Source organism: Ascidiella aspersa, chromosome 8 (genome assembly GCF_963924565.1).
Source record: "Ascidiella aspersa chromosome 8, kaAscAspe10.2, whole genome shotgun sequence".
Taxonomy (NCBI): Eukaryota; Metazoa; Chordata; class Ascidiacea; order Phlebobranchia; family Ascidiidae; genus Ascidiella; species Ascidiella aspersa.
Window position 1 is genome coordinate 19,693,868 of NC_139454.1, and position 25,888 is coordinate 19,719,755.

The 25,888-nt window shown below is 35.5% G+C and overlaps 1 protein-coding gene across 1 annotated transcript; it reads right to left on the minus strand.

Annotated features, from left to right (window-relative positions):
- Positions 1 to 166: 166 nt before the first annotated feature.
- Positions 167 to 25,888, minus strand: LOC146136752 (coiled-coil domain-containing protein 158-like). Its single transcript, XM_083395550.1, has 25 exons — positions 25,752 to 25,888; positions 24,362 to 24,654; positions 23,550 to 23,741; positions 22,080 to 22,261; positions 21,080 to 21,221; positions 20,496 to 20,618; positions 19,489 to 19,602; positions 18,968 to 19,095; positions 17,627 to 17,746; positions 16,728 to 16,854; positions 15,608 to 15,766; positions 15,052 to 15,143; positions 14,436 to 14,643; positions 13,290 to 13,493; positions 11,201 to 11,332; positions 10,123 to 10,253; positions 9,240 to 9,374; positions 8,404 to 8,569; positions 8,053 to 8,188; positions 7,504 to 7,562; positions 6,800 to 6,939; positions 5,119 to 5,234; positions 4,372 to 4,549; positions 1,413 to 1,576; positions 167 to 713 (listed from the first exon to the last, which is right to left on the minus strand). Exons 1-25 carry the CDS (start codon positions 25,879 to 25,881, stop codon positions 640 to 642), a joined length of 3,645 nt encoding a protein of 1,214 aa, XP_083251676.1. The 5' UTR covers positions 25,882 to 25,888; the 3' UTR covers positions 167 to 639.

Below are 25,888 nucleotides of genomic sequence, written 5' to 3' on the forward strand. Positions count from 1 at the left end.
TTATTCTTATTCTGCTCATCTCAATATGGTTTGCTTGACTTAAACATTGAAACCTCCACAATTATGCGTGAAAATTTTTATTGAAAGAATATAATCTTAAAACTTTTTACACAAGTTGCATTTTTTGTTAGTTACAGCCACAAATTTGAAATAGAATGGCCGCCAAAAGTACAGAGAAAAAAAGCAATTAATTATACAAGAAAGCTGATTTGCTAATCAGAAAAGACACTGGGCTAACCAATCTATCAGCATTGCAAAACTACAAGATTTTTTCTTACAACTAATTTTTATATGTTGTGAGATAGCATATAAAAATATCATTTGCAGTTTACACAAGGGTAAATAAAAATGGGTCAACAAGATCACAGCATTGGCGACTGACAATTATAATTCTATAATATTTTCGCGAAATATATGAGACAAAACCCTAAAGCAAAGAACGTACCTTCTATCTATAAAAATAAATGACATAACACGGCATACATTTTAATAACATCTTTCAAAATGCACGTATACAGTATAAAATCATTAACATTTTTTGCTTAGCGTACCTACGTAACATGTCACTACAGTGGTCTGCCAATAAAAATACTGCATAATTCGCGAATGTACTTTAAGTAATATAAAACAGTGAGGTTGTCATCTTAATTTCCGGCCATTGGCCTTCACCTTCTTCAGTTTCTCATCTTGCTTCTTTATCAGATTTGCTGCCGCTGGAAACACAAGGAATGTGGTTAGGCGTGAAAGAAGAGCGATTTGTTGCAATATCAAAGCCGATACAGAGTAGCATTTTTAACGTTTCGTATAACTCACACTTAGAATCAGTGCTTCTCACTATGCTGAAAATGAATAAAGAGTTATTCGAAACGTTCAAAATGTTACTTACTTCTGTATGGGCTTTGATATTACTACTACGTCTTGTTACAACATCAAGCCATTATGCTCCAAAGAGGGCTTTTGTTTTATAAATGTTGAAGTTGTGTGTTGACGATAACTCGTGTTTCTCAACATATGGGTCGCGGCCCATTCGAGCGAATCCATCATTTGACTAGTTTCCTGGTTTTAGCATATTGTGAGCACCGTTGCCCACTGCATCATGTTCATAACTAGTCTGTGGTGGACGAGTACAAACTGAGCTACACAGGGTCAGAGGGGAGCATGTCCAGAAACAACCATAGTGCCGTTGTCCACTGCATCCTGTTCGTAAAACTAGGCTGTGGTGAGGTTCGAACTCACGACCTTGGTCATACCGAGACTGTCGCTCTCCCAACTGAGCTACGAAGGCTCAGAGGGTAGTAAGCCAAGAAACAACCATGGCACTATTACATGCTGCATCCTGCTTCGTGCATACAACAATTTCAGAAATCAAATAGCAAATATGTAAATGCAAGTTGCAGTTGAATTGAGTTCACCTTTATTCTGCTTCTCCAACTTTCCGCCCATCTCGGACAAACCTTGCAGTCGTTCTTGCAGCTGCCGACACAACTCCTCGGCATTGTCGGAAATCGCGCCTTGCACAAACCGACCACGCGCGTTCTCCTTGTCTATGATGTCATAGAAGCCCGCCGGCTCCGCTCTGCGGCGAAAAGAAATCGCAATAAGACTCATAAAAAAGTGTAGACCAGCGGTTCCCAAACTGGGGTCGGTGCAGCAGTTGCAGAATGTCCGCAAGGACAATTAGTCTTTAAGTTTTTAAACATTAGTCTATGTTTTAAACATTATCTGTCATCAATATTGTCTTTAGTTATGTTCATTAATCGATCATATAGCGCGTTTTATGATGTATCTTGTGACATCATAAAGCATATAGTATATATAGCACAGGGGTCGGCAACCTTTCGAACGCAGTGTGCCAGTTTATGAATAATGTCAAAATATTAACAACTTGCGTGCCAAACATTTTTCTATGTTTGGTTTCGCACTGGCAATCAGGGCTGCGAAGTCGGTTAAAAACAACCCGAGTCCGACTCGGCCAAAATATCAGATTTCATCACGTCCCGAGCCCGACTCAGCCTCTGTGTTTCACCAATTTACGTAACTAAATTAAGGTGGGTATTCCGCAATCCACTTTAGGGTCATGGAAAATATGCCACGAGCATATGCTATTCCACCTTAACAATTTACAGTTTGCTGCCTTATCAGTTTCGAAGTTTAGTACTGCGCATGCCGCACACGTCGGACTCGGGTCTTACTCGACTCCCGAGTCCGACTCAGCAGCCCTGCTGTAATCTGACATCTAATTTACGTATCTTTTTGAAATATACTTCGATGCTTTTAAGCCGATACCTAGAAGTGTTCAGTTTCGCTTTTTGTTGGTTTCTCAGTCGTACAAAAACACACGTGCTTACTTTTAATGTAGAACAGTGGTTCTCAACCTTTTTAGCTTACGAACGGGTAAAATTTTAAAAGAATTTTGGCGAACCGGTGGACCGTCAAAAATTAAAATCAACCCAAAATGCAATTATGACACAATTATGCAACTTAAAAGCAAATAACGAAAACTTCTATGTAATGAGAAATTTGCTGCTGTCTCTTTGATATCATACGTGTTATACGTCGTTCTATTAAAGTTTTTCACGTACAACTGGTCTTAAAGTTTGGGATTTAAACGAGTAGTAGCCTACTTTTAAATAGTTGGGCACAACACTTGCAGCATTGTGACGTAAGATGAAGTCCAAAGTAGACCGTTAACTCTATGTTACGTCACAATGCTGCAAATTACGGAATGGCTAAGTTCTAAATTTGATGGACAAGCCAAGCCGCCTTCAACATCTTGCTTTTTGCAATTGAGATATAAATTTGTAATATTTTTGGCGGACCGACAGGAAAGTTGACGCGGACCGGCGGTTGAGAACCACTGATGTAGAATGCCCTGCTTTAACGTAGTAAACGTAACGCCAAATTTGGGGCATTGTGACGTAATACAAACTGGTAGTGGTAAACAACAAGTTTGACGCTCACAAAAAATAATATTGAATACAACACAGTTACGACACTTATTTGTGACACGAACTGGCAATGTGTGCAACCATTTAGTTAGCGCTAGTGTTAGTGATGTAATAGTAATGTTAGTGATGTGGTAGTGATGTAATGGTTGCGCTTTCTTAAGGGTATATAACGTGCGCGTTAAATCAATTGGCGTGCCATGCAAAACCATCTTGCGTGCCACTTCTTGCGTGCCACAAGTGGCACGCGTGCCGGGGGTTGCCGACCCCTGATATAGCATAATTAATATATGCTGAATGATGTACAAACCTGCTATCAGCGAATCGTTAGAATTGGTTAAAAAGTTGTTACATTAGTAACTGCACTAGTGTAGACTCTACAAGAACCATGGGTCAACTAAATTCGAATTATTTAAGGGCCGCGATATATAAAAATAATTGAACGGGGTCCACCAGGCAAATTTTTTAGAAAAGTTTGGGAACCGCTGGTGTAAAAAAACTGCTGTTTTTGAGTAATGAGAGAAAGGCTGAAACAGATTAGGTCCATGCACCAAACGAACCAAAGCGTTTTTTTTTCAATGTAGCTTTTTTACATTTCCATTTTTCAAATTATACACCAAGATTCTATTTTTGATGTTATGGACCTCCTAAAACTAGTCTACGTAGCCCAAGGGGTCCACTGACCTCCGTTTAAAAAGCCCTGATCTAGTTGTACAGTGACAAACTGAATGTTTGAAAAAGGAAGATATATTCTTGCCCTAATGACGACAATGGTTTCAAACATGAGAAATGTACTTTTGACTTTTCTATCTTGGTCAAAGTCGACTGACGTTAACTAAGACAGGAAAAACTACAAAAGGAAAATTTGGTGTAAATTTTGTACGAATATTGACAATGTCTGAATATTTTAATTGAACATTTTAAACATTATTAACTATAGAAGTAGTCACCAAACTACAACCCATGGTTCTCAACCTTTGTAAGCAGCTGAGCCAAATTTGAACAGTAGATTTAAAAAAAAGCGACACAAAAAGATCAAGCAGCTTATTAAAAATAAATTTTAAATTAACAACAAACCGCATCGAAGAAGGCAACATGTTTTTCATCCCATATATACTCTGAAACGTCCTAATTTCTTGCTGAAGAAGGCAAGCTTTTTTTTGATAGTTGATTTGGCATCGCGGTATGTTATGTTTATTTTCGTTTCAAGGCTTGAAAATTTTCAGGGATTGCGTTACAAAGCAACGTCATTAAACAATTAATCTAAAAACACCTGCTGCTGTCGAGCGAACTCGTGCACAATATGCTTCTGATAAATCATTTTATTTTTTGAATTCTAATGGGGGCCGCTACAATGACTCACGGAGTCGCGGTTGAGAACTACTGGTCTAAAGTATATTTGCTAGCTGTACAACTCCGCACCCACCTGTCTCCGTCGAATCCCGTCTTTGGCGCCAACCTCGCGTTTTCTTTGGTCGGAACGAGGCTGTCTCCCGCCGCCAGTAGAATACTTACGGGTGAGGGTGGTCGGTCCCCTGCACCCAAGTGACGTCGACGCTGCAAGGGGGGCTTCTTTGGTGATGACGTCATCACGTGACCGCCCCCTGAAATGAATCGAAGTTTGTTGTTTTTGAACAGCGGTACTGCGGATTTTACGAATTTGATAAAACCTTTTGATAAAACCAAACTCCAGAAAATATTAAAATATAGCGACTGCCGTACTAGAATAACAAAATTAATTAGAAAATAACTATTGTCAGGGCTGGATTGCCCATTAAGCCAAATAAGCCAAATAAGCACGTGCTTAGGGCTCCAAGGAAAAAGATGCACCACATAAATTTTCATACCTGAATTTGCTATGGTGTTTAATGAAATAATTATGATTTTTAAAACGAAACACATTTATTTCAATTCTATTGCAGCGGTTTCCAAACTTTTTTGGTTCACGGCAAACCCCAGAAATAATTAAAAGATAGCGACTCCTCTACTGGAATCAACTCCACACAGGTGAAAAAATAGATTTTGTTTTATTTTTATTTCGCCTTTGGTTCACGTCTCAACATTTCAGATCTTTGCTTAAAATACAAAAAATATTATTTCAGCACCTCATTCATCAAGTATATTGTTAATAATGCTTATCCACGCCAAGTTGTTCGAACAATAATGTACTCACTTCGACGCGGTTTGCTGCGTATCGTATCGTCACTCAATGACGTCATAGTGTCTTCCAGCGGAGCGGAACGAACGGAAGGGGCGTCGGATTGCATTAGAACCACGGCGAGGTCGGAACTGAAATATCGAAGTAAAATCATTAAAATTAGGTTAAAGCAACCGTTTGAGTTGACTGATTGTTCCAGCCGTATGTGTCTGATACATGGATCTGTAATGTAGCCTCAAAATGTTTTAATAAAACCTCACTTCCAAAAGGTGGACCGCAATCCTTGTTGTTTGGAGTTTCTTATCGTTCGGAGAGCATTAATGTGAACAGGTACAGCGGTGTTAATACGGTGTCTACGTTTAATTCGGAGCTACAGTCTTGAATATATAACGACTGCAGTTAAGGCAATCTAAATAAGCCTGAACCCTTTGTTGAGTTCATCCCTCGTTTTGGCCGTATTTTGTTTTATGTTAAACCACATGAGAGCCGTTCAAATCGTTCTTTGAGCGAAATTGTTGTCCTAAATTATCTGAAAATCAGGTGGCACCTTCGTTTGGCTAATTCAATTGTAACTTAATGCAAAAGATTGTTAATATTATAATACAATTTTTCGTTTAACAATGCCCCCTGATTTTCGTATGATTTATGTGTTTAGTAATAATTGGCTCAACACTTACGATGTATTTAGAATGACTAGAACGTTAAGTAATTATGAGAATACAGTTAGCATGTTAAAAACACGATTTGACAGATTCATTAGAAGAATACTGTGTCGGTCGCGAGGTGGTCGAGGTTGTCAGTTCGAATATGTATTCGGCAACGGTGGTTACAGTCTTCCCTAGCTCGTGAGTTCAAATCTTACCGCAGCCTAGATTTTTTGCATTGTTCTACCAGGAATTCCGTGTAAGTGTTTTTATACACATTTAGTAATGTAAGCATTCTACTACTTCCGGTCAAAGGTCACTGAGCACATGGTGCCTTGACGTTGTACTTGTTTTACGGCAGTTGGTGTTACTACCTTGACGCAGCTATTCGAATCCGCTATAAATCCACAAGACTGACATTGTATTAATAAATTCCTGGACACTGATAACAGCACAGAGTTAAAAAAAATATACAAAAGACATTTTTTTAAGACCTAAAATTGAATCGCTCGACGTTTTTTTGAAATCACAAACAAAACAGTATATATTCCATGGTCTACACAAAGTATAAAGCACATAAAGCAAACTGGTAATACAATAAATTAGACTTGAAAACACATAGGGTTTTTTAAAGATTTTTCGATACGAAAGTCATTTCGAAGACTTTAAAAGATTCAAAGATTTTGTGGTAACCCTGTGATATATCGGATCGGATACATTATAGGAGCATAATGGTTGGAGGTTGCTAGATGTAGTAAGAATATTAAAGGCCATACAGAAGTGGTGGCATTTTCAACCTTTTAAATAAATCTAATGCTACCTACTTCTGTGTGGGCTTTGACATTTATTTTACGTCTAACTAAAACCTCCAGAAATTATCTTAGAAGATTTATTCTAAACGTTCAAAAAGCGCAATCCATTCTGTATGGGCTATGGTATTCATTTTATGTCTAACTAAAACATCCAGCCATATCTTAAGATTTATTCGAAACATTCGAAAAATTCTTCCTACTTCTGTATGGGCTGTGATATTCTTACTGGTTTTCAAATACCTTTCGTCGAGTGACGAACTTAGTCGACGGTGCTTGCGTCGACGTCCTCCCTTCTTCGTGACCTTGACCGCAGGGGGCGACGACCTTGTCGACGTCACTGGGTCACGTGACGTAATCTGGTCACGAACTTCAGAGAGAAGCTGTGTAGAAAAAACGGTGGTTTTAAGCGTAAAACACTTTTTTATAGTTTTTAGAAATTGTTTGGCGTTTTACCGATACAAAATTCGTCCGAGTAACGAGTAAGCTTACTCGGCGAGTTGTTTTGACTTCATTTCTAAATTACTAATTCTGCACTAAGCAGTAAGGAATGGCTGGTTAGGAAGTAATTGAATTACAAGCAGACTAGCAAGGTTTTGAGATTTTAGATTTCCTTATTATTTTTTGTAGACTATAATACTTGTTGAGTGTAAATAACCTTTTCCCTATATCTGTGGACATGTTTTTAAATCAGGAGAGGCAACCTACAACTGCAGGTGGCTTAATCAACCCAACATAATCAATGCAACCTGTATACTGTGTTTAATACCTATATTTACTAGGTTTGTACCCGGTGAGTTGTTGTGACTTGATTTCTATTTTTTGCTTAATATGGTGGTTTACGATTTCTATTTTTTGCTTAATAGGGTGGTTTACATTAAGTACATTGGTGCCGGTCAATTTTTTACTGACTCATGAACGAGTTTTGAGATGCCATTATACTTTACCTTGAAAATTTCGTTTGTCGTTATGTTACCGTTGTCACTGCTGTTTGGTGGAGCTGCGCCTATTAAAATAAAAATCGATGAAAAAATAAAAATAAAAAACTGTAAAGAAAATTAATAATTCTTAAGTTGCTCAGATTGTAATCCTAGATTTTCTATACAATTCGATTACAGCGTTGCCGTAAATTATGTATTTCCATTTTTGAATCCACATTTGGTCAATGTTAATTATCAAATAATTACGGTAAACATATACCAATTTCAACTTTTAATACAGGGGAGTGGTCCTAAACTTTGTTTTTCTTGTCTTTTTCTTCAAGCTTTTACACAAACGTGCTTCAACAGGCCAAAGTAGAATTTCTATATTTAGGCTTACATTTAAAAATACTACCAAACTTAAAATGCAATTTTGTAGTGTGAACTTAAAAAAATGCCAAAAACTAAAAAGTACATTCAGGAAAAATCCAAAATGAACCATAAAGGCTAAAATAAAACAACATTTTTTAAAACAACACAGAATACAGAAACGTCTTTTTTTTAACAATTCTTTACCCGAAGTTGCGTTGGTAGCTTGAGTACCACGTGACTGGTTTGTCAGGGCGCGCATGAGTAGGTTTTGAAGGGAAGCATTCTCATTGGTTATCGCTTGAGACGGTGCCCGGCCGTAAGGAGGCACCAGAGGATCGGACTTAAAATAAAAAAAATATTAATTTGACCGGAAGTTCTTCTAGTATGGCGTTTAGTATACATTTTAAGTCTATGCTTTTCTGCTTATCTTCTGTTAAACAACTAGGACTTTCCAAAATTACTAAAACGGCACACTTGAGAACTACTGCTCTAAACACACATTTTGAGAATCACTGCAATTGACATTACGTCACCATGACGTCACACACAACTTACCTGTACTTTGGTCGCTGGTCTTCTCCTGTCAATCATCTGCAAGCCGTTCTTGATCTTGGCTTGTGATATCTCGTCCTCTTGCCTGTCAATCACAGCTTGAGCCTCAGCGTTGCGCATCGCCGCCTTCTCTAGCGCCCTCTGGAGCCGCTCCGTCGCCATCTTGTACCTGCGCGTGGCGGCGGTAGAGGTCAATTTGCAATGTTGGTTAAAACCGGCTGTAAGGCTCGCGTTTTTTTTCCAAAAATAAAAAAATAACGTAAATTTTAAAACAAATTGTCTAATGGCGAAAATATTGTCAATAAGGGTCTGAGAGTTTTGAAATACCGATTTCTGCAGAACCTATAGTAAAGATTTGGCACTGAAAGCGATTTGAGTCTATTGAAAAGCCCGAGCCATCTTAAAACACTAACTTTCAACCTTTAATGGAACAACGAATGGGATCAGAATACATTATTGAATTTTGACGGATTCGGTATCAGGTATGCCTGTCCCAACACTGCCGGTTATTTACCCATATCGTATCTTTTATCCATATGGTAAGACCTAAAAATAACCACTGAGGTAAAATTATAAACATTTAATATTTGTGATTATATGTCGATAAAAACGTATTGTATTTCATTTGTGTTTGCAGTTTTTATGAAGAACTGATGATGCCCTTTTTGGCGAACTATAATATTCTGTGGTTTAAATTTTTTGTGGTTGTTGGATCTTAAAATAAGTTGCTGATATTTTTTAATATTTTTGGTTGATTTTCGATCCTGGAATATTGATGAGCATGCAGAGCTGTAGAGTTTGAAAAGTTGATATTTTACCAATAATCTCAAAGCACCAACCCTTTCTCGTTCTTGCTCTTTTTCCTGAGCTCTTCATTCGCGTCCCTCAGTTCCGCAGCCAGGAGATCACTCTTCCTCTCGAGTCCCGAAGTCTCCTTTTTTAAGTTCTTGAGCGCTTTCTGACAAGCCTCGAGTCTGACAACGTATTGGACAAAGTTTAAATGTAAATCTGTTTGGAATGATTGAAGTCCCAGTCAAGTCTTTTCAAAACATAACATGTCAGGTCATTTTGAAATATCTTATGTCCAAGTCAAGTCATTTTTAAATAACATAAGTCCAAGTCAAGTCTTTTAAAACATTTAAGTCCAAGTCACATCATTGAAATAAAAAAATAAAACGTTAAATTAATAAAATTGTAAACTCGTTTAACTATGAGCAATAAATCAACTAAAAAATAAAAACGCAACATATAGACCTAGCAATTGTTTTACGTGCAAAAATTAAGATAAATAACCGATTTTTTTTAATATTTGCCTTATGAAAACATTTCATTTTAACCCAAATCTTTTACCCAAAAGGATAAAGTTAATTACAAAACAAAAAAACAAAAAAAAAAAACATGAAGTAATCTAATTGTTTTACGAAAATAAAGATAAATAACCTAATTTTATAATAAAATGTTAAATAAAACACAACTTCAACTGTACTTAAAATAAATTCAAATACTGTTTAAATACGCTTTAAAAAATATGCGATTTTCGAAAGACTCGACATTTAGGCATTTTAAGACTTTGTGGCTAACATGCTTTAGCTGCGCATAAAATAAATTAAAAAACTCTCTAAATACATTTTTTGACTTTACACAAATCAATTAAATCAAGTCATTTTCAGGATCAACAACTTTATGTCAATCCTGTAGCTTTTCCAAAATTACACAACTTACTTGTCGCACGATTTAGCTAATTCGCTCTGGAGTGAGTCGATGAGAGCTCTTTTGTCGGTCAGCTCCTTTTGCATGACGACCGCCATCTTGGCAGCTTTACCGTCCACATTCTTTATCGTATAAAGGGTGTCCTATAATAAAAACACACAACCCCGCGCTAAAAATACAGCTTGAAACGGTTTAGACACCAATATATTTTTGAACTACTGTTGCTGCTGCTTGCATTGCATCGATTGGGGAAGAGCATTTTTACAACCAATATACTTTTAACTATTTTTTCGTAAAATATTTGCTTTGGAAATTCACAATTTCAAGTATAACACTAATATTTAACTAGAAATAAGGTGGAATTGCTTGAAGACAACATATTACCAGTTCAAATATGTTATTATTTCAATTTCTTTAATTATATTTTGTGGACGCTTAAGTTTTATGAGAATAATGGCTGAAGATTGTTGTTAGACGCAAAATGAACAACAAGGCCCACACAGAAGTGGGTAGCATTTCGTGAACAAAATACATCTGTAGATAATGGCTGGAGGTTGTAGTTAGACGTTTAATGAATATCAAAGCCCATACAGAAGTATAGGTAGCATATATTAAACATTCGAGTTAATATTTATTCAATTTCAACATCAAAATATAACTTGATGTTGAAAATGAATAAGTCTGAATCGAACGGTTTACAAAATACTTAAAAATGATCATTGGTATTCATTCTACGTCAATTTTAATCGTATTTAAAAAGGCTGATGGAACTCAAGCCGATTATTGTCTGATATTTGACGGCTTCGATGTATCGGTCCGCCTGCTCGAACATCGAGAATAGAAGAGATTAAACTAATAGCCTCAGATGATGTATGAAACAACGAGGGCGCTCAGTGGATGAAAAACAAAACTGATTCGTCTTCTTTTTATGCAGTCCAAAACTATAATGTCTGTCATGGTAAAAAAACAAAGGTTAAAACCTGCGAAACGTTCACAAAATGCCACGTCGTTCTGAATGGTCATTAATAGTCATTCTACGTCAATTTTAATTTTTAAAAAGGCCAAAAGAACTCCAGTTGTCCACTCAAACCTGTGCTTCTTGTAATTCCTTCTTCTTGTGCCTTAGATCCCTTCCAAGCCGCTCAGTGTCTTTCTCGTATCTTATTTGCGTCGCTTTGAGTTGTTTTGAAACCCCGTCGCGTTCGTCGATCAGATGACCAAGCTAAACGCATCCAACACAACCGGTCAAGCATATGGCGGATGACAAAAATCCACTATTTCCCTAAACCAGTGTTTCTCAACCTATGGGCCGTTACCGAAAATGTGTCACCGTTTAATTTGGTTGGGTCGCTAATTACAGTTGTTTACGGGGTTAGGTTTATTGAGATTACTTTTGAGCGAGGTTTCTCCAAACTTGAACTACATTTTGAATTATAGGAGAGTGTTTGCCAACCCATTGGTCGTGCCCGAAATGTGGTCGCCGTTTTATTTAGCTCGGTTGCCGACTGCATTAGTTCACATAGTTGTATTCATTGAGATTGGTAATGAGTATAGGGCGAATATTTTTTGACTTGTCAAAAAAAGTCAAAATTTTATCAAAATTTACACGTTAGGTCAAAAGTCAATATCAAATAAAAATGCACATAAATCGTTTACAAAATTAAAAAAAATATATAGTCACCTTTTTCAAATTCGTCGTTCGGTTGTTTTGAAATTTATCGTTCAATTTTATCAAAAAAATTTAGTTTTGATTTGAGTTCAAAGTCATTTTAACCGTATTATATCTTTATTATAGCAATATACGTAATAAAAAACGCGTGATTAACGACGCCTAGCTCATTTAAATCAATGTATTTCTAACAGGTCAAAATTTTGTCAAAATAATTTATATTTAGGTTAAAATTTGTCAAAAATTTTTGGTCAAAAATATTCGCTCTAGTAATGAGCAAGATTGTTTCAAATTTTACGAAACTGTAGAACCCATTCGAAGACGTAGCTCAAATCAATTTTTTTGAATTCGAATGTATGGCAATGTCTTCTCTTTTTTCGAAAACTAAAAGTTGAGTGAAGTTAATTGGGTCGCCAAAGCTTTTGCTATTATACTTAAGTATTTAGGTCGTCGCGAAAAAGAGGTCCTGCCCTAAACCAGCGTATACTGGTTCAATCAAACGCGGTATTTACGCCATCTATTTTTACCAACGTTTTTTTTAGTTTTTTTGGCGAAGAAAAAGTACATGATTATGGATTACATTATTGTGATACACAAAATACAAAAAACACCGTTATTTCTTTATGCCATGAAAACAGCGCTTCGCCAAACACCGTAATATATTAAGAGGATCACTCTTTGCGTTAGAGTTCGGCATTTATACTTACCATTGTCCAGATCAGGGGCCCAATTTTGTTTTTCACTAACGGCCGGTTAGGAATAAAGACGGTGGGCCGTATGTAAAATTTTGTGTCAATTTCATTAACTTGATTGTTATTTACTTGATCCAATATTAAACAACTAAAATATTTAACAAAATATTGGTTTTATAAAGTTGTCGTTTAACTTCCAATAAAATAAAATAATAATCACCCCAAAATATAAAAAAAAAAATAAAATGTCAATAAAATTTAGTTTGTGTATAGACACAATTTTGGGTCGCGACTGATGGGTTAAGAAACGCTAATATATATCAACCGTACTGCGTCTTCTAAGGTTTACAAAACAGTTCCATAATGGCATGAAAGACATTTGCAAGTAAAATATTACGAAAAGGGTCCAAAAAAAAAACAACAATAGCATGGAGAAATATCAATAAATTACAGTGTTGAAAAAGGCAAATATAAACAGTTATAGAAGTAGTGAGAATATTAAAGCCCATAGGTAGCATTTTGAACGTTTCGAATACCTCTTCATTCAAAATGAAAAAACATGCTACCATCTTTTATACGGGCTTTGACATTCGTACAACTTTAACCTCAAGCCATTATAAACAAGTTTAATAAACTTTGGAGTATAATAACTTGGGGTGGTTGTAAGATGTATTAAAAATATAAAAACTCATACAGAAGTAGTAGCATTTTAAACGTTTGGAATAACTTTTTATTCATATTCAACATAATAAGAAGGCAGAAAAAAATACTCAAGAAACCACGAGGTGGGATTCGAACCAGCGACCCTCGGAACTCACCTGGAACCTGGCTTCCTCCAGTTTAGCGTCTGATTCCTCCTTAGCTCTCATGATCCTTGCAACCTCCTTCTCAATCTTCCGGATGTCCTCGGCGATCTTTCCCTTCTCTTCGGCGAGATGAGCGATCCGTGTCTCATACTCCTCCAGGGATTGCTCTTTGCTCCTGAGAAGCGATGAGGTGCGCTCCTGCTCCAAAATCTTCTCCTGATAAACAAGCAAAACTCAAAGTTTAAGAATACGAATAAAATACGGGATCAGACTTTTGTCAAATGAACAATTTCTCAGAAGCCGAACAAGGTGGTTTACAATCCGAGTGAAACAGAAAAATCACTCGCCACTGTCACACAGCAATGTTTTAAAATCCTCAAGTCAAGTTAGTAAAATATATAAAACAAGGGTTTATTTTTATCACATCTAAAACTATTGGCAGCAAGCGGATGTTATTATGATTTAGATATTGTTTCGACCATTACTCGCCACTACTACACAGCAATGTTTTTTTTAAGTTTGAAAAACCGAGCACATTTGTACTTTTTAGGGATTCTCCAACCTAAGTGACTCGTTTTGACCGATTCCAAAAACACCGGCGCAAAATATACAGCAATTCCAAAGTCTTCTGTTAAACAAGTAAAACTCAAAGTTTAAAATACGAGTAAAGCAGGAAAATTACTCGCCACTCAAATGGAAAAATATATAAAAACAAGGGTTTAGTTTTATCACATCTAAAGCTATTGGCAGCAAGCTGATGTTATTACGATTTAGTTATTGTTTCGACCATTAAGTAAAGTCCTATTTTGGTGCGTATGCGCACTTTGGCCTCTGGTAGTTTTAGGTAGTTCGTGTCCCGAGTCCGACGTGCGCATGTGCAGTACAGAATTTTTAAACCGATTTTGCCGCCAACTGTAAATTGTACTGCGCAGCCCTGATCTAAAGTTTCTGTGCATCTAAATCAGCGGTTCTTGGGTTTATACGAAAACTTTAAAATAGTAGTGTATATTTCATAAATTATCAATTTGTCAAAGAATTGAGCTTAATTAAAAATAAAACGTTTGTGCACTGAATGTATTATCCGTTTAACTTTCACATTTTTGGACCGAAAACAGCAGACTTAATAGTTTTTTTAAGAAATAAATACACAAAAACAACCTTTAGTTCGATTTCCAATCCCCTCGCTTCCCTCTGAGATTCTTCAGCTTCGCTTTTCCACTTTTCGACGTCTTCCCTTCTCTCATCCGCTTCCGTGCGCAACTGTCGTGCCTTGCGCTCGCGCTCATCCGACATCGCGTTGGCGCGCTCCAGGTCGACCTTGGCGTCCTTAAGCTGTTTTCCAAGGTCAAATGTTTCGCGCTCGCATCTGGACGAAAAATATGCACGTTTTAAGATCTGGGAAGAAAACTAATTTATTGAACAGTTTTTTTCGATAAAATTTGTGTTTTTATCCGATACTAAAAAATATCGGACGTTAGATCTGGTGCCCAATGACGCCATTGCTATATGTTCAAAAAGGAAAATTGACCTTATCAAAACTTACCAATTTTTCAAGTTGTGTGGCATAAATGCTTCGGCCGTTTTACCGTTTTCTACGGAAAAGTTTTTTTTTAAAAAACGAAAAAAAAAAAAATCTTCTACGAATAAACGATTTACCCTTTTATTCGTAGAAGGTTTTTTTTTAAACGAAAAGAAATAGAGATTTGGAGCGGGATGGTAACAAACTTGAAGGGAATTTCGCCGATTTACAATCTTATTTTCGTCGTGTTTTCACCTGTTTGACTTTTCCTCGTAAGATTTCTTCGCTTCGCTAACTTCGGCCAATTTTCGATCGGCGATGCTCAGCTGGGTGCTCAATCGCTCCACCTAACGGAAGTAAAAAAAAAAACAAAGTTCAGTAAAAGTCAAAAAAATAAAACGTTTCAAACCGAAATATCACCTAATAGAAACTGAAGGCAACGATTAAAAGTAATTATTTTTAAATCAGAAAAAATACATTTACATCAAACAAAAACTAAATCGCAGAATACTCTAGCAAAGCTGGGAAGTCAGGTCAGACACTATTGAAAGGTCGTAATTTAAGATCTTTTAATAATGTCTGACCTGAATTACTAGCTTTGCTAGAGCTGTTACTGATCAGGAATTAAGGTCGAAATTTATCTTGCAAGGGTCAAGGTGATTTGTAATATCACATATTCAGAGGTACAGTCAAACAAAATTAAAGCTCGTTCTATTCTTGGCTAAAGATTTACTGTTACTTAATAAAACTACAGCGGATTTCCATCGTTGTTCAACCAAGATTCGAATCCACGACCCTCGGAAAACTGCACCTGCTGTTCCTTAACTTGCAGCTGTTGCATGGCTCCCGTTCGTTCCACGGCGCGGTCTGCGATCTGTCGTTCCAAACCTTCGATCGAAGCCCGAGCGCTGCTCAGGTCTTCGCGCAACTTCGTATTCGCTCGAGAAAGTTCGGAAATTTTCTCCTCGCCCTAAACAACCAGTGTTTGCTAAGCTTTTTATTGAGCCACGGAAGAATTATGCAGAAATTAATTTTGCGCAACAACAAACGAATGCATTTAAATAAACAACACAACAGAAATTTTATCCGGTCTTAGTTTTTCCTATTGCGATATTTGGGCCTGTTGGGATGGGCACAAAATTAATATTCGGGCTCTTTTGTGTTTAGGCAGCAGCAAGCCAACGCCATTAAAATCTTACTAATTTATCGAACTTATTGTGTCCACAACCTAAATGAAGTAAATCACGATGAAACAATCGAAGTTTTAACGGCTCTCAACACATAAGCCTATTACGCTGTGTTAAACCAGTCCAGCAAATTCTTTGTTACAGACAGCGATATTTGAGCTGGTTTGCGCCACGCATAGGGATATGGCTTCCACTAATATCGGTTCAGTGTCTATTTTAAAGTTTACTTGCCCGTTCTAGCTTGAAATAAGTTCCGATATCAAACCAACTTGTTGTTAATAATAAACGTAGTTTGGTACCGGATCGAAATATAACAAGTATCCAACATTTTCATGTATTTATCATCGCCACGAATCCTTGAGTTTTTTTAAATCTTTGTTTCGCGTGGACAAAGGTCAGACTGGATTTTAGAGAGATTACGTCGTCAAATGACGACACAAAACAAGTAGACCAAAGAAATCTCTGTTTTAAACTGTCTAAAAACCACTCAAGTGTTGTTTTATTTGAACTGTTAAAAATTAAAGTTTAAAAATGTTGATCGAAGCTTAAAAAAATCATCCCATTTTTTAAATTATAAATTATATGATTCTAATTTTGCCTTTATAAACCCCCTAAAACTAGTCCACGTACATCTAACCTAAGGGCTCCACGGATCCCCATGTTAAACAAACACCTGTTATACCCGAAGCAGCTTATTTTTACGCCCCTGCATTGGAGTTCAAGCTGGTTGTTTTGCGTGAATACCTTGATGCGTTGTGCGTTCTCGGCTTGGCTCACTTCCCTTGCCAGCCTCGTGTTCAGCTCGCCTCTCAGTTGAGCGGCAACTTCGCGCAGTCGGCCGATCTCCGCGTTGCGCTCCTCCAATTGCGCCCTGGTAAGCGGGAAATCAAAAATAAATACGAGTTGCAAAAAAAAACATTGGCGAAATTAGAAATTCTGGTAAGCGGAAAATCAAAAATAAATATGATTTTGCAAAAAAAAAAAAAAAAAACATTGGCGAAATTAGAAATTCTGATGGGCGGAAAATCAAAAATAAATACGATTTTGCGCAAAAAAAAAACGTTGGCAAAATTAAGAACTTCTGGTAAGCGGGAATTAAAAAATGGCAATTCTGCAAAAAAAAAACATTGGCTAGATTAGAAGATCTAATAAGCGGGAATAAAAATAGCTATTGTGGAATGTTACATGGGAAAAATGTTTTTTTTTTAATAATTGAAAGTCCTAACGAATCAAAAAAATCACAAAAAGTGCGTTTTGCAAAGCGACAAGGGACGTTTAGCGAAAGCAAAATTTTAGGACATGGAGAAATTTTAGGTGGATTATGGCTGAACATAAAGAAACTTGATTTTGAGACTTAAAAAATGATTTTGAAACAAGCTAAAAATTATACTTAGAGCGCCGGTTAGTAAAAAAATTGTAAAAAAGTGGTGCCTGATAGATAATAATTCGTTTTACCTATATGTAGTTAAATTTATAAAAAGGAAGCCTAGGTGAGCGAATAATAACACGTTAAAAAATTTGCCCGAATAGATGAATTTCATAAAAAAAAATGCAAGTCAAAAATATACCATTGTATACTAATTACTTAGTTAGTAACTCTTTAAGCTTAACATTACGTTAAAGTGCCTAAAAATTGCAAGTACTTTGTGTCACTGGCTTCCTTGCTTGTGTCAGATTCCTTGAGCCAGAGTGATCTTCTCTGCTCTTTTTCTCCGTTCAACTCTTGACTGAGTTCATTGACCTTCTGATTCAGGACTTCGATTCTAAGAAACGCAAATAATCGATCGCAATGCGTACCTACTTAAAGGCACACTTGGACAACTAGATTTATATTACAGGAGGTTTTTAAAACTAGATTAGAATTAGATCATTTCATTTTTTAAAACTAGATTAGAATTAGTACTATCGGGTTCTTAAAAAAAAAAAAAAAAAAAAAAAAAGAGTATAAACTAAAATTTTTTTTAACTTTTAGACTGTAAAATTCGCCTACAACCTACAAGTCATTTCGACCAAAAGTTTTTATTCAATTTTTTGTTTTTAACTGAGAGACTAAAACTACCGTTGAACAAATTAGCATTTGTGGTTAAATCCAAATTAGGTTGGAACTAGAATTAGAGCACACAAGCAATTCACAAATTAGATTAGATTAGAATTACAATTAGCCGCATTTTTCTCTAATTTATTGAATTAGAAAAGTACAATTATCTTGTTGTATAAGTCTGCTTCACAGGTTCTTAAACTTTTTTTATCGTGGACAAGCGACATTTTTTTTGGTTGACATGGACCGGGTTCGGCTTTCCATTTTTATAGCTGACGTAATAAAGTGACGTCATGCTGTTTTCGGTTAAATTGTGAAACTTTAATGAATTCTAAATTAATTTAAGGAGAAGGCGCCGAAAGTCCCAAATCGAACTCTTAGTTTGGAAATTGTTTTCTCTATTCAAATAAAAAAACTATGATTTTAATTAGGCCTTCATGGACCCCCTTAAACTAGTCCACGGACCCCTAAGGGGTCCATGGACCCCAGTTTTAGAACCACTGATGTACTAAACTAAAGTTAAGTTCTAATGTAGTTCAATTATTTTCAAAGAGTTCTGTCGAAATTACAATAGACTACTTCGTGCAAAATGCAACAAAACTGCTTAAAATGTTTACTAAATGCAACCACATAAGAATGGTGAATACTGAATATACTGAAAAAAGACCCGCATCAATGCAGTTAAGTTTCGGAACTCGGAAGTGTATTTTTGCTTATTTTCGGTTTCTATTAAATGAAGTTAAGTATTTACTGAATCAGTTGTTGCCAAACTAAAAAAAACGAACTCTGACGAAAAATTAAACAATTTGTTACAAAAAATAAATTAGAAATAAAATCAGAAAAGTAGAAAAAATATGTTACTCCTGATTTTTCAGATCTGAAAAAGCAGATCAGACTTGTATATTTTATAAAAAACGGCTTCTAAGGATTAAAATTAATTTGAAACCTTTGAAGATGTGTTTCGTTTTCCTCCTTCAGTCTTTTCACCGAGTCTTTCTCCACTTTGACGTCACACTCGGCGTTTATGACGTTTGCTTGGAGCGCCGCTGTTTCCGCGCTGTGCCGTTTGATCATCTGAGGCATATTTACAACTTTAGTTTTTGGCTTGCGGAAAAAAATACAATTTTGTGCAAAAAATAACGTTGGCAAAAATATGAAGTTCTGGTAAGCGAGAATTAAAAAATGGCGATTTTGCAAAAAACAAAACAAATGTTGGCTAAATTAGAAGATCTGGTAAGCCAGAATAAAAATGGCGATTTTCGAATGTAACATGGGGAAAAAATGTTTATTTATAAAAATTAAAAGTCCTGATGAATCAAACAATTCTTTAAAAGTATTTACAACTTTAGTTTTTAACTTGTCAGGGGTCGCAGGATTGGTATCGAACTAAAAATTGCACTCGCGAGTCGGTTACTAAACAAACTTTACACGCCTACGCTTAATATGATTTGGAAGCAGATAAGTCACCTCCTCCATTTGAGAATTGGTCGACTTCATTTTTTCCTTGCATTCATTCAGCTCCTTATCGTTGGCATGAAACCTGTGCTGCAAATCTTTGAGTTGGGATGATAAGGAATTCGCCTGAAAATGTTGTTGGTTAAGTTTCTATTTTTTGGTCGTTGTCCTAAAATCCGTATTTAAGGGTAGTGTTGTCTAATCCAGTGGTTGGCAAACTTTAAAGTCAGCGGCCTGAAATACTACTTCCAGGGCTATTAAAAGCCCACTACGTGACGTCATAAAGTTACAAAAAAAATTGGAACGGACGCGGCACAACATGCCGTAGTGTACATAGCGCCTTTGGGCTGAATAGAATTTTCTAAAAAAAAAAAAATTAAAAAATGTGTTTATACAAATTACATATATATAAAAGTATAGTTTGGGAGGCCATGGCCTTGTCCCCCTGTGATGCAGCAATATACCAAGATAAAAACTCTTAGTAACACCATTTAAAAAAATACAGTATAATGAATGTTCGGCTGTTACGTGGTCCACAACTACATGATAAAACTGAGATAGTAAAAAACAGCCCGATGTCCACTAAAAATGGCTCGAAGGCCCACATTTTGGCCGGGGCCCACCGTTTAGCGACCAATGGATTTATCAAACATTAGATGTTGCAAACCATAGTTACATTTACAGACTGTCGTGTTTTTTTAACATTTTGCCTCACCAATTTTACTGGAAAACAGGCTGGAAAAGATAAAACATCATACATAAAAAAAACACATAAACTGGTTAACTCTGTAATGTAAATAGGCGTATCTTTATGGAATCCAAAACCATTGGCAGCAGGTTTCTGCTGGTCGATCACTGTTCCGCTGACGAGTATATTAACAATAAAACCAAGTTAAATAACCGAGTGAAAACAGGATCAGACAATTTTTAAAGGAATATGGGTTGACTCTGTATACATTGTTTGTCTGCCGACATTCTTTTACAACCTTGGCTGTTGGATCTCCAAACATTAGCATTACCTCTTCCTGTGCCTTTACTGTGTTTGCTTTTGCTTGATCCATAGTTCGTGTGTACTGCGCCTTCAAGTTGTCCAGGTTGTCGGCGGCGTCACTGTTCGCAACCACCCGTTCAGCCTCGAATGTCTGTAACATTATAAATCGGCTGAAGCTTGAAAAACTTTTTAGGTCAAGTCAAACATACAGCAGGCGTTTTTTATAATACTACCCGTGCTTTATAGTTAAACATTCAGCATAGCACATGCTCTAAATTTGTAACTTTCTTGGATTTTTAATTTTTTTCTGTATTGTTGTTTTAAAAATGCCACTATATTTTTTATCTGCAGTCAGTAACACTATTCAGCAGGAAATGCTTTAATTTAATTGACCAAAATTTCACTAAACTTTATGAACGAATTTTTTATTTTTTAAAACAATCACTGCATGTACAGCAGTTCACGTATGCAGGCAATAACATTTATTTAAACATGACATTTATTTTGATGTATTTCAACATAAAAATTAGTTTTTATAACAACATAGAAATTAGTTTTTATAACCTCAAATTTCAATTGAGCACAAAGGCACTGATTTTTTTGTTCAAGAACCTGTTTTGTGGCGTTTAATTCTGATTCGAGTTGCAACACTCTGTTCCTCAATGAGTCTGATTCTGCTTGTAAGTTTGTGATATAATGCTCCAAGTTGTTGACCAGGACATCAGGAACTAGCTCCGATGCTCGTTCAACATCTCTGAAAAAAAAACGAGTTTGAAAATGTATGTGATGACACAAGAAAGCATTTTAGAAAAAAAGAAAAAGGGTCAATTACAAAATTGTTCATATGACAAGGATTTTTAACACATGTGCCATCGTTTCGAAGACCAGGCAATCTTATTCAGGGCAGTGCAATTGCAAATTATTAAAATATATTTATATGCAGCCAAACAATAAAAAACTTGTTTTTTTCTTTGTTGCGTCATAGTGTTTTATTGTACTTTAAATTGTTTTGCTGCATACATATATTACAAAAAACACACAAAGCACCTGTTTGCATTTGCTATCAGAATTTCAGGATACAGAAACAATTTCCGACAAAGTAGTTCAACTGCGATTTACAGAAAACTTAAGTATGAATTTTATGCACATACATTTTGTTTTTGGAAAAATAACACACTAGTTTTTACACAAACATCTTAAAAGTCGAGTAATGACCCCGTTTTTATTCACAAACCTCATAATTTAAATTAAGTAATGGCCCCAGTTTTCACAAAAACCTCATAATTTAATTCAAGTAATGACCACGTTTTTCATACAAACATCATAGAGGTCGAGTAATGACCTTGTTTTTTTCGCATAAAACATCATAGAAGTCGAGTAATGACCTTGTTTTTTTCGCATAAAACATCATAGAAGTCGAGTAATGACTCCGTTCCGTTTTCACACAAACCTTAATATTGAAGTCGAATAATCACCCTGTTTTTTTACACCTACCTAATAGATGTCGAGTAATTACCCCGTTTTCACTCAAACGTCATAGAGGTCAAGCAATGACCCCATTTTTCACAAAAACCTCATAGATGTCGAGTAATGACCTGTGTTTTACACAAACCTCATAGAAGTTGAGTAACTGCGGTTTTCCTTCATAATGGCCGCTCCCAGTAGGGCCCGGACATTGTTCAGAGCTTGTTCGCTTGCTTGGTTTCTCGTTTGTATGATTTCCGTTCGTTCGTGGGCGTCGAGCAATGCTTGTTCTTGCAGCTGATTAGAGGTGGCTAGTTCCTTTAATGTTGCCTAAAAAGTATAAAAGTTAAATTTTTGTTTTAGTTACCTGTCAGTAAGGCTTCTATAAAATAAATTTAAAAACAGCTAACAAATAATCTTGCAGAAAAATACCTTTTTGGATTTATACAGAATTGGATATTAAATTAAGCTCTAAATTTCTTTAATTTGTCATATTTAGTGAAAAAAAACTAGGTTAACTTTTGTTCATATTGTATAAGTTAAAAAAAGTTTGCTAAATAGATAAATTGATCAAATCTAAACTTGCAAAGGTAATGTTTTTCAGGTTGATAAAACTTTAAATTTAAATTTAAATGTTTTTTTTTATATTAATCATGGGCAATGATTGTAACAAACAGCAATTCTTTTTGTGTTTTATATATTCATTATTTTGCCTGAAAACTTTATTGAAGTGGAAAAACAGTAAGCTGCTAGCAACACACATGTTGTTTATACATCTGGGAAATTTATAAAACTCTAGTAATTATTGGTCATTTTTTTCCATGAGAGGGGTGTTGTCAAACTGAGGTCAGCAGAACCCTTTCATTGTGAAAAAAATGAGTGGAATATTATCTTAGGGATGCAAAAGGGGTTTGCAAGGCCAAAATTTTGTAAAAAAGCCACAAGGTAATATGCGGGCATAAAAGATTAATAACTATTTAATCATCATAGTGAGAATATCAAAGCTCATACAGAAGTAGGTCCAATTTTGAACGTTTCAAATAAGTCTTTATTTATTTTCAACACCGTCTATGTAAAGATATATGCGAAACGTTCAAAATGCTACCTACTTCTGTATGGGCTTTGATATTCTTAATACGTCTTACTACAACCTCCAACCATTATGCTCCAAAATATTGAATTCTTGATTTAAGGAAAAAGGGTCCATTTTAGTCATTTCTCTAAAATATGTTAACATTGGAATGAAAAAATGAACTCCAGGCTACAAGATTAATTTGTTTTAGCACTGGAAAATTTAGTTACCTTCATTGGTAATTTACTATTTCTATTTGTTCATAACTTTAACCCAATTCAGTTTTGCACTTTATTGCTGATTTACTATTTCCGGAGGTTTATAATTTTAACTAATTTTAGTTTCGCAAAGTAACAATTAAATCCAAAGTTAGAATGGCACCTTTCTGATTCTTTCCACAATAAACCTGCAGCTTTATATTGGTAATTTACTGTTTACAAAGGTTCATAATTGTAAACTTTATTCAGTTTTGCACTTTCAGCTTTATTGTTAATAATTTAAGTTCGCAGTTTAAATGGTAACTTTCTGATTCTTCCCGCAACACACCTGCAGCTTCTGTATCATTTCCTCTTGCTCTCGCATCTCGTTGTGTCTTGTCTCCATTAACTGTTTCCTCCCGGCAATTGTGTCCTGGAGCTTCTTCTGAAGTTGCTCGACGGCTCCACGGAATTGCTCTTTTTGCTCATTCGCCAATTCCTTTGTCTCATCCAGTTTCTGTGTGAGGTACTCAACCTGAACCTAAGAAAAGAAAAAAAATTTAAGTAGTTACGAGACAAGGACAAATACGTTCAAAATTGCTGGGGAACATAACTTTGTAATAATAAATTTTGTTTCTGTTAGTGTTGACCTCGTCTTCGATTACTAATTTTCAAATCTTATAATTTTCTAAGAATAAATTTTTGTTTGTTAAGTAGTAAAAAGTGATCAAAACAAAACACTTTAGATATGCAGAGGAACATAATATTAATGTTATTATAAATGTTCTGTTAGTGTTGAACTCTTTTTAGATTCCAAAGTTCAAACTTTTATAAATTTTTTTACAAATAAATTGCACAATGTTTTGCCTTTATCTCGATTGAAAATCTTGCTATTCACGAAGCTGTACTTGTATTGCTGGATACAATTGTTTTGAGGATTTTTTACTGAATAAAAATCTTTTATGCAAGTGCTTGGACTGTTTTAATGGAACAACTTGAAGTGTGATTAAAATGTATTAGATTTATTTGAGTATTACAATTAAAGAATAACTTAATTACATAAGTATTTGTATTTTCGAGAATCAAATATTGACACATAGGCGAAACACAAAATAATAAAGAAATGTATTCCCAAACAAAAATCATTGCATTTTAATTTACCTGGGAGTCCTGCAGCGCATTTTCCAGGTGAATTTTAGTCCTGGTCAGCTCAGCCATGTCACTCGAACCATTTGGAGCAAGGTTTAAAACCTGTGGAGTCGTTTGAGAGGGAAAATATGGATCTTGCAATGGTCTAACATTGTTGTTCGAATTTGTGTTGAAATTTCTTGCAGCTACGATTGGTTCAAATGGAGAATAAGTGGATCGATGTGAGCCGACTGTTAGTGGACTTGCAATAGGCGCGGTTACTTTGGATGACTGGGGTCTCGAATTTGTTTGCCCCCCTGGAAAATCTGTATTAAAAAAGAAAAATGCTGTATTACACCAACAATTTCTGACAAAATAATTCAACTGCGATTTACAGAACACTTTAAATCAAATTTTATGCACATGACGTTTGTTTTTGCAAAAACAACACCACTTTTTTAAACAAACATCATACACCAAATGTTAAAAAATTTACTTAAAAAGTCAAAGTAATTGAGTTAATACTGGTTTGCGATGTAGCAGTTTGCAGTACTTTGTATTGAATAGGGTGATCATAGCTTACCAGCATCTAAAGTCACAGAATAATATTTTTTTGTTGGCCACACACACTGAATAGACTATGGAATTATTTAAGTAACTTGCCAATCTCTTATTGATAGTTTTTTTTAGATTTTCTGGATATAGGTTGATACAACACTGTGCTAAACCTTATCTTGGAATGCAAATTAAAGAATTGGGGCATCACTTAATAAAAATTGTTCTGTACGTTACAAATGTTAATGTGAATGTCGGACCCCCTGGTTAGGTAGATAATAGCACATCACCAAACCTGTGTAGTAATACATAAAACAATATTTACATATTTTTTTTAAATATTACTGTTTGCATTCACTGTGGGCTATTTCCAAACTGCAGGTTACAACCAAACTTAAAAAACTATGTCTTATTAGAAATGCACAAACAAAGCACATATTAGCCTTTAGTACAGTGGCTATAATCAGGGTCCCATGGCACCCTGGGGATGCTATCTAAAATGCTCTAGGGTGCTGAAAGATATTTAGGAATCTGAGCTGTGCTATTATTGGTAAACCTCTAACAAATCTTTTATGTATGATTAGAGTAGAATGAATTGTGTTTTTGTTAGGTTTATTATGACATTAATGAATTATTTAATAAAAATTCTAGTGGGGGTGCCACAATCTATTTATTATAACTTCAAAGGGCCATGCAATATAATAAAAGGTTGGGAATTCTCGCATTAGTGTTTAATATTACATCCCGGTCATTAAACACATGTTTTATATATGTACCAAACTAACGGGATGGTGATATTTCAATTGAAATTTCTAATACTATTGATCCAAAACCTAAATTATAATTCTTAACAAAAGTTAAAATTTACCATGACGTGGAATTGAAGCTCCCAGTTTAGCTCCTTCTTCAAATAAACGCTTAATTTTTTCATCATAGTCACCGCTCGACATGCTCCTTACTAAATAACTCTGTAAACAGTAAAAATAAGTTGTTAACATGATATTT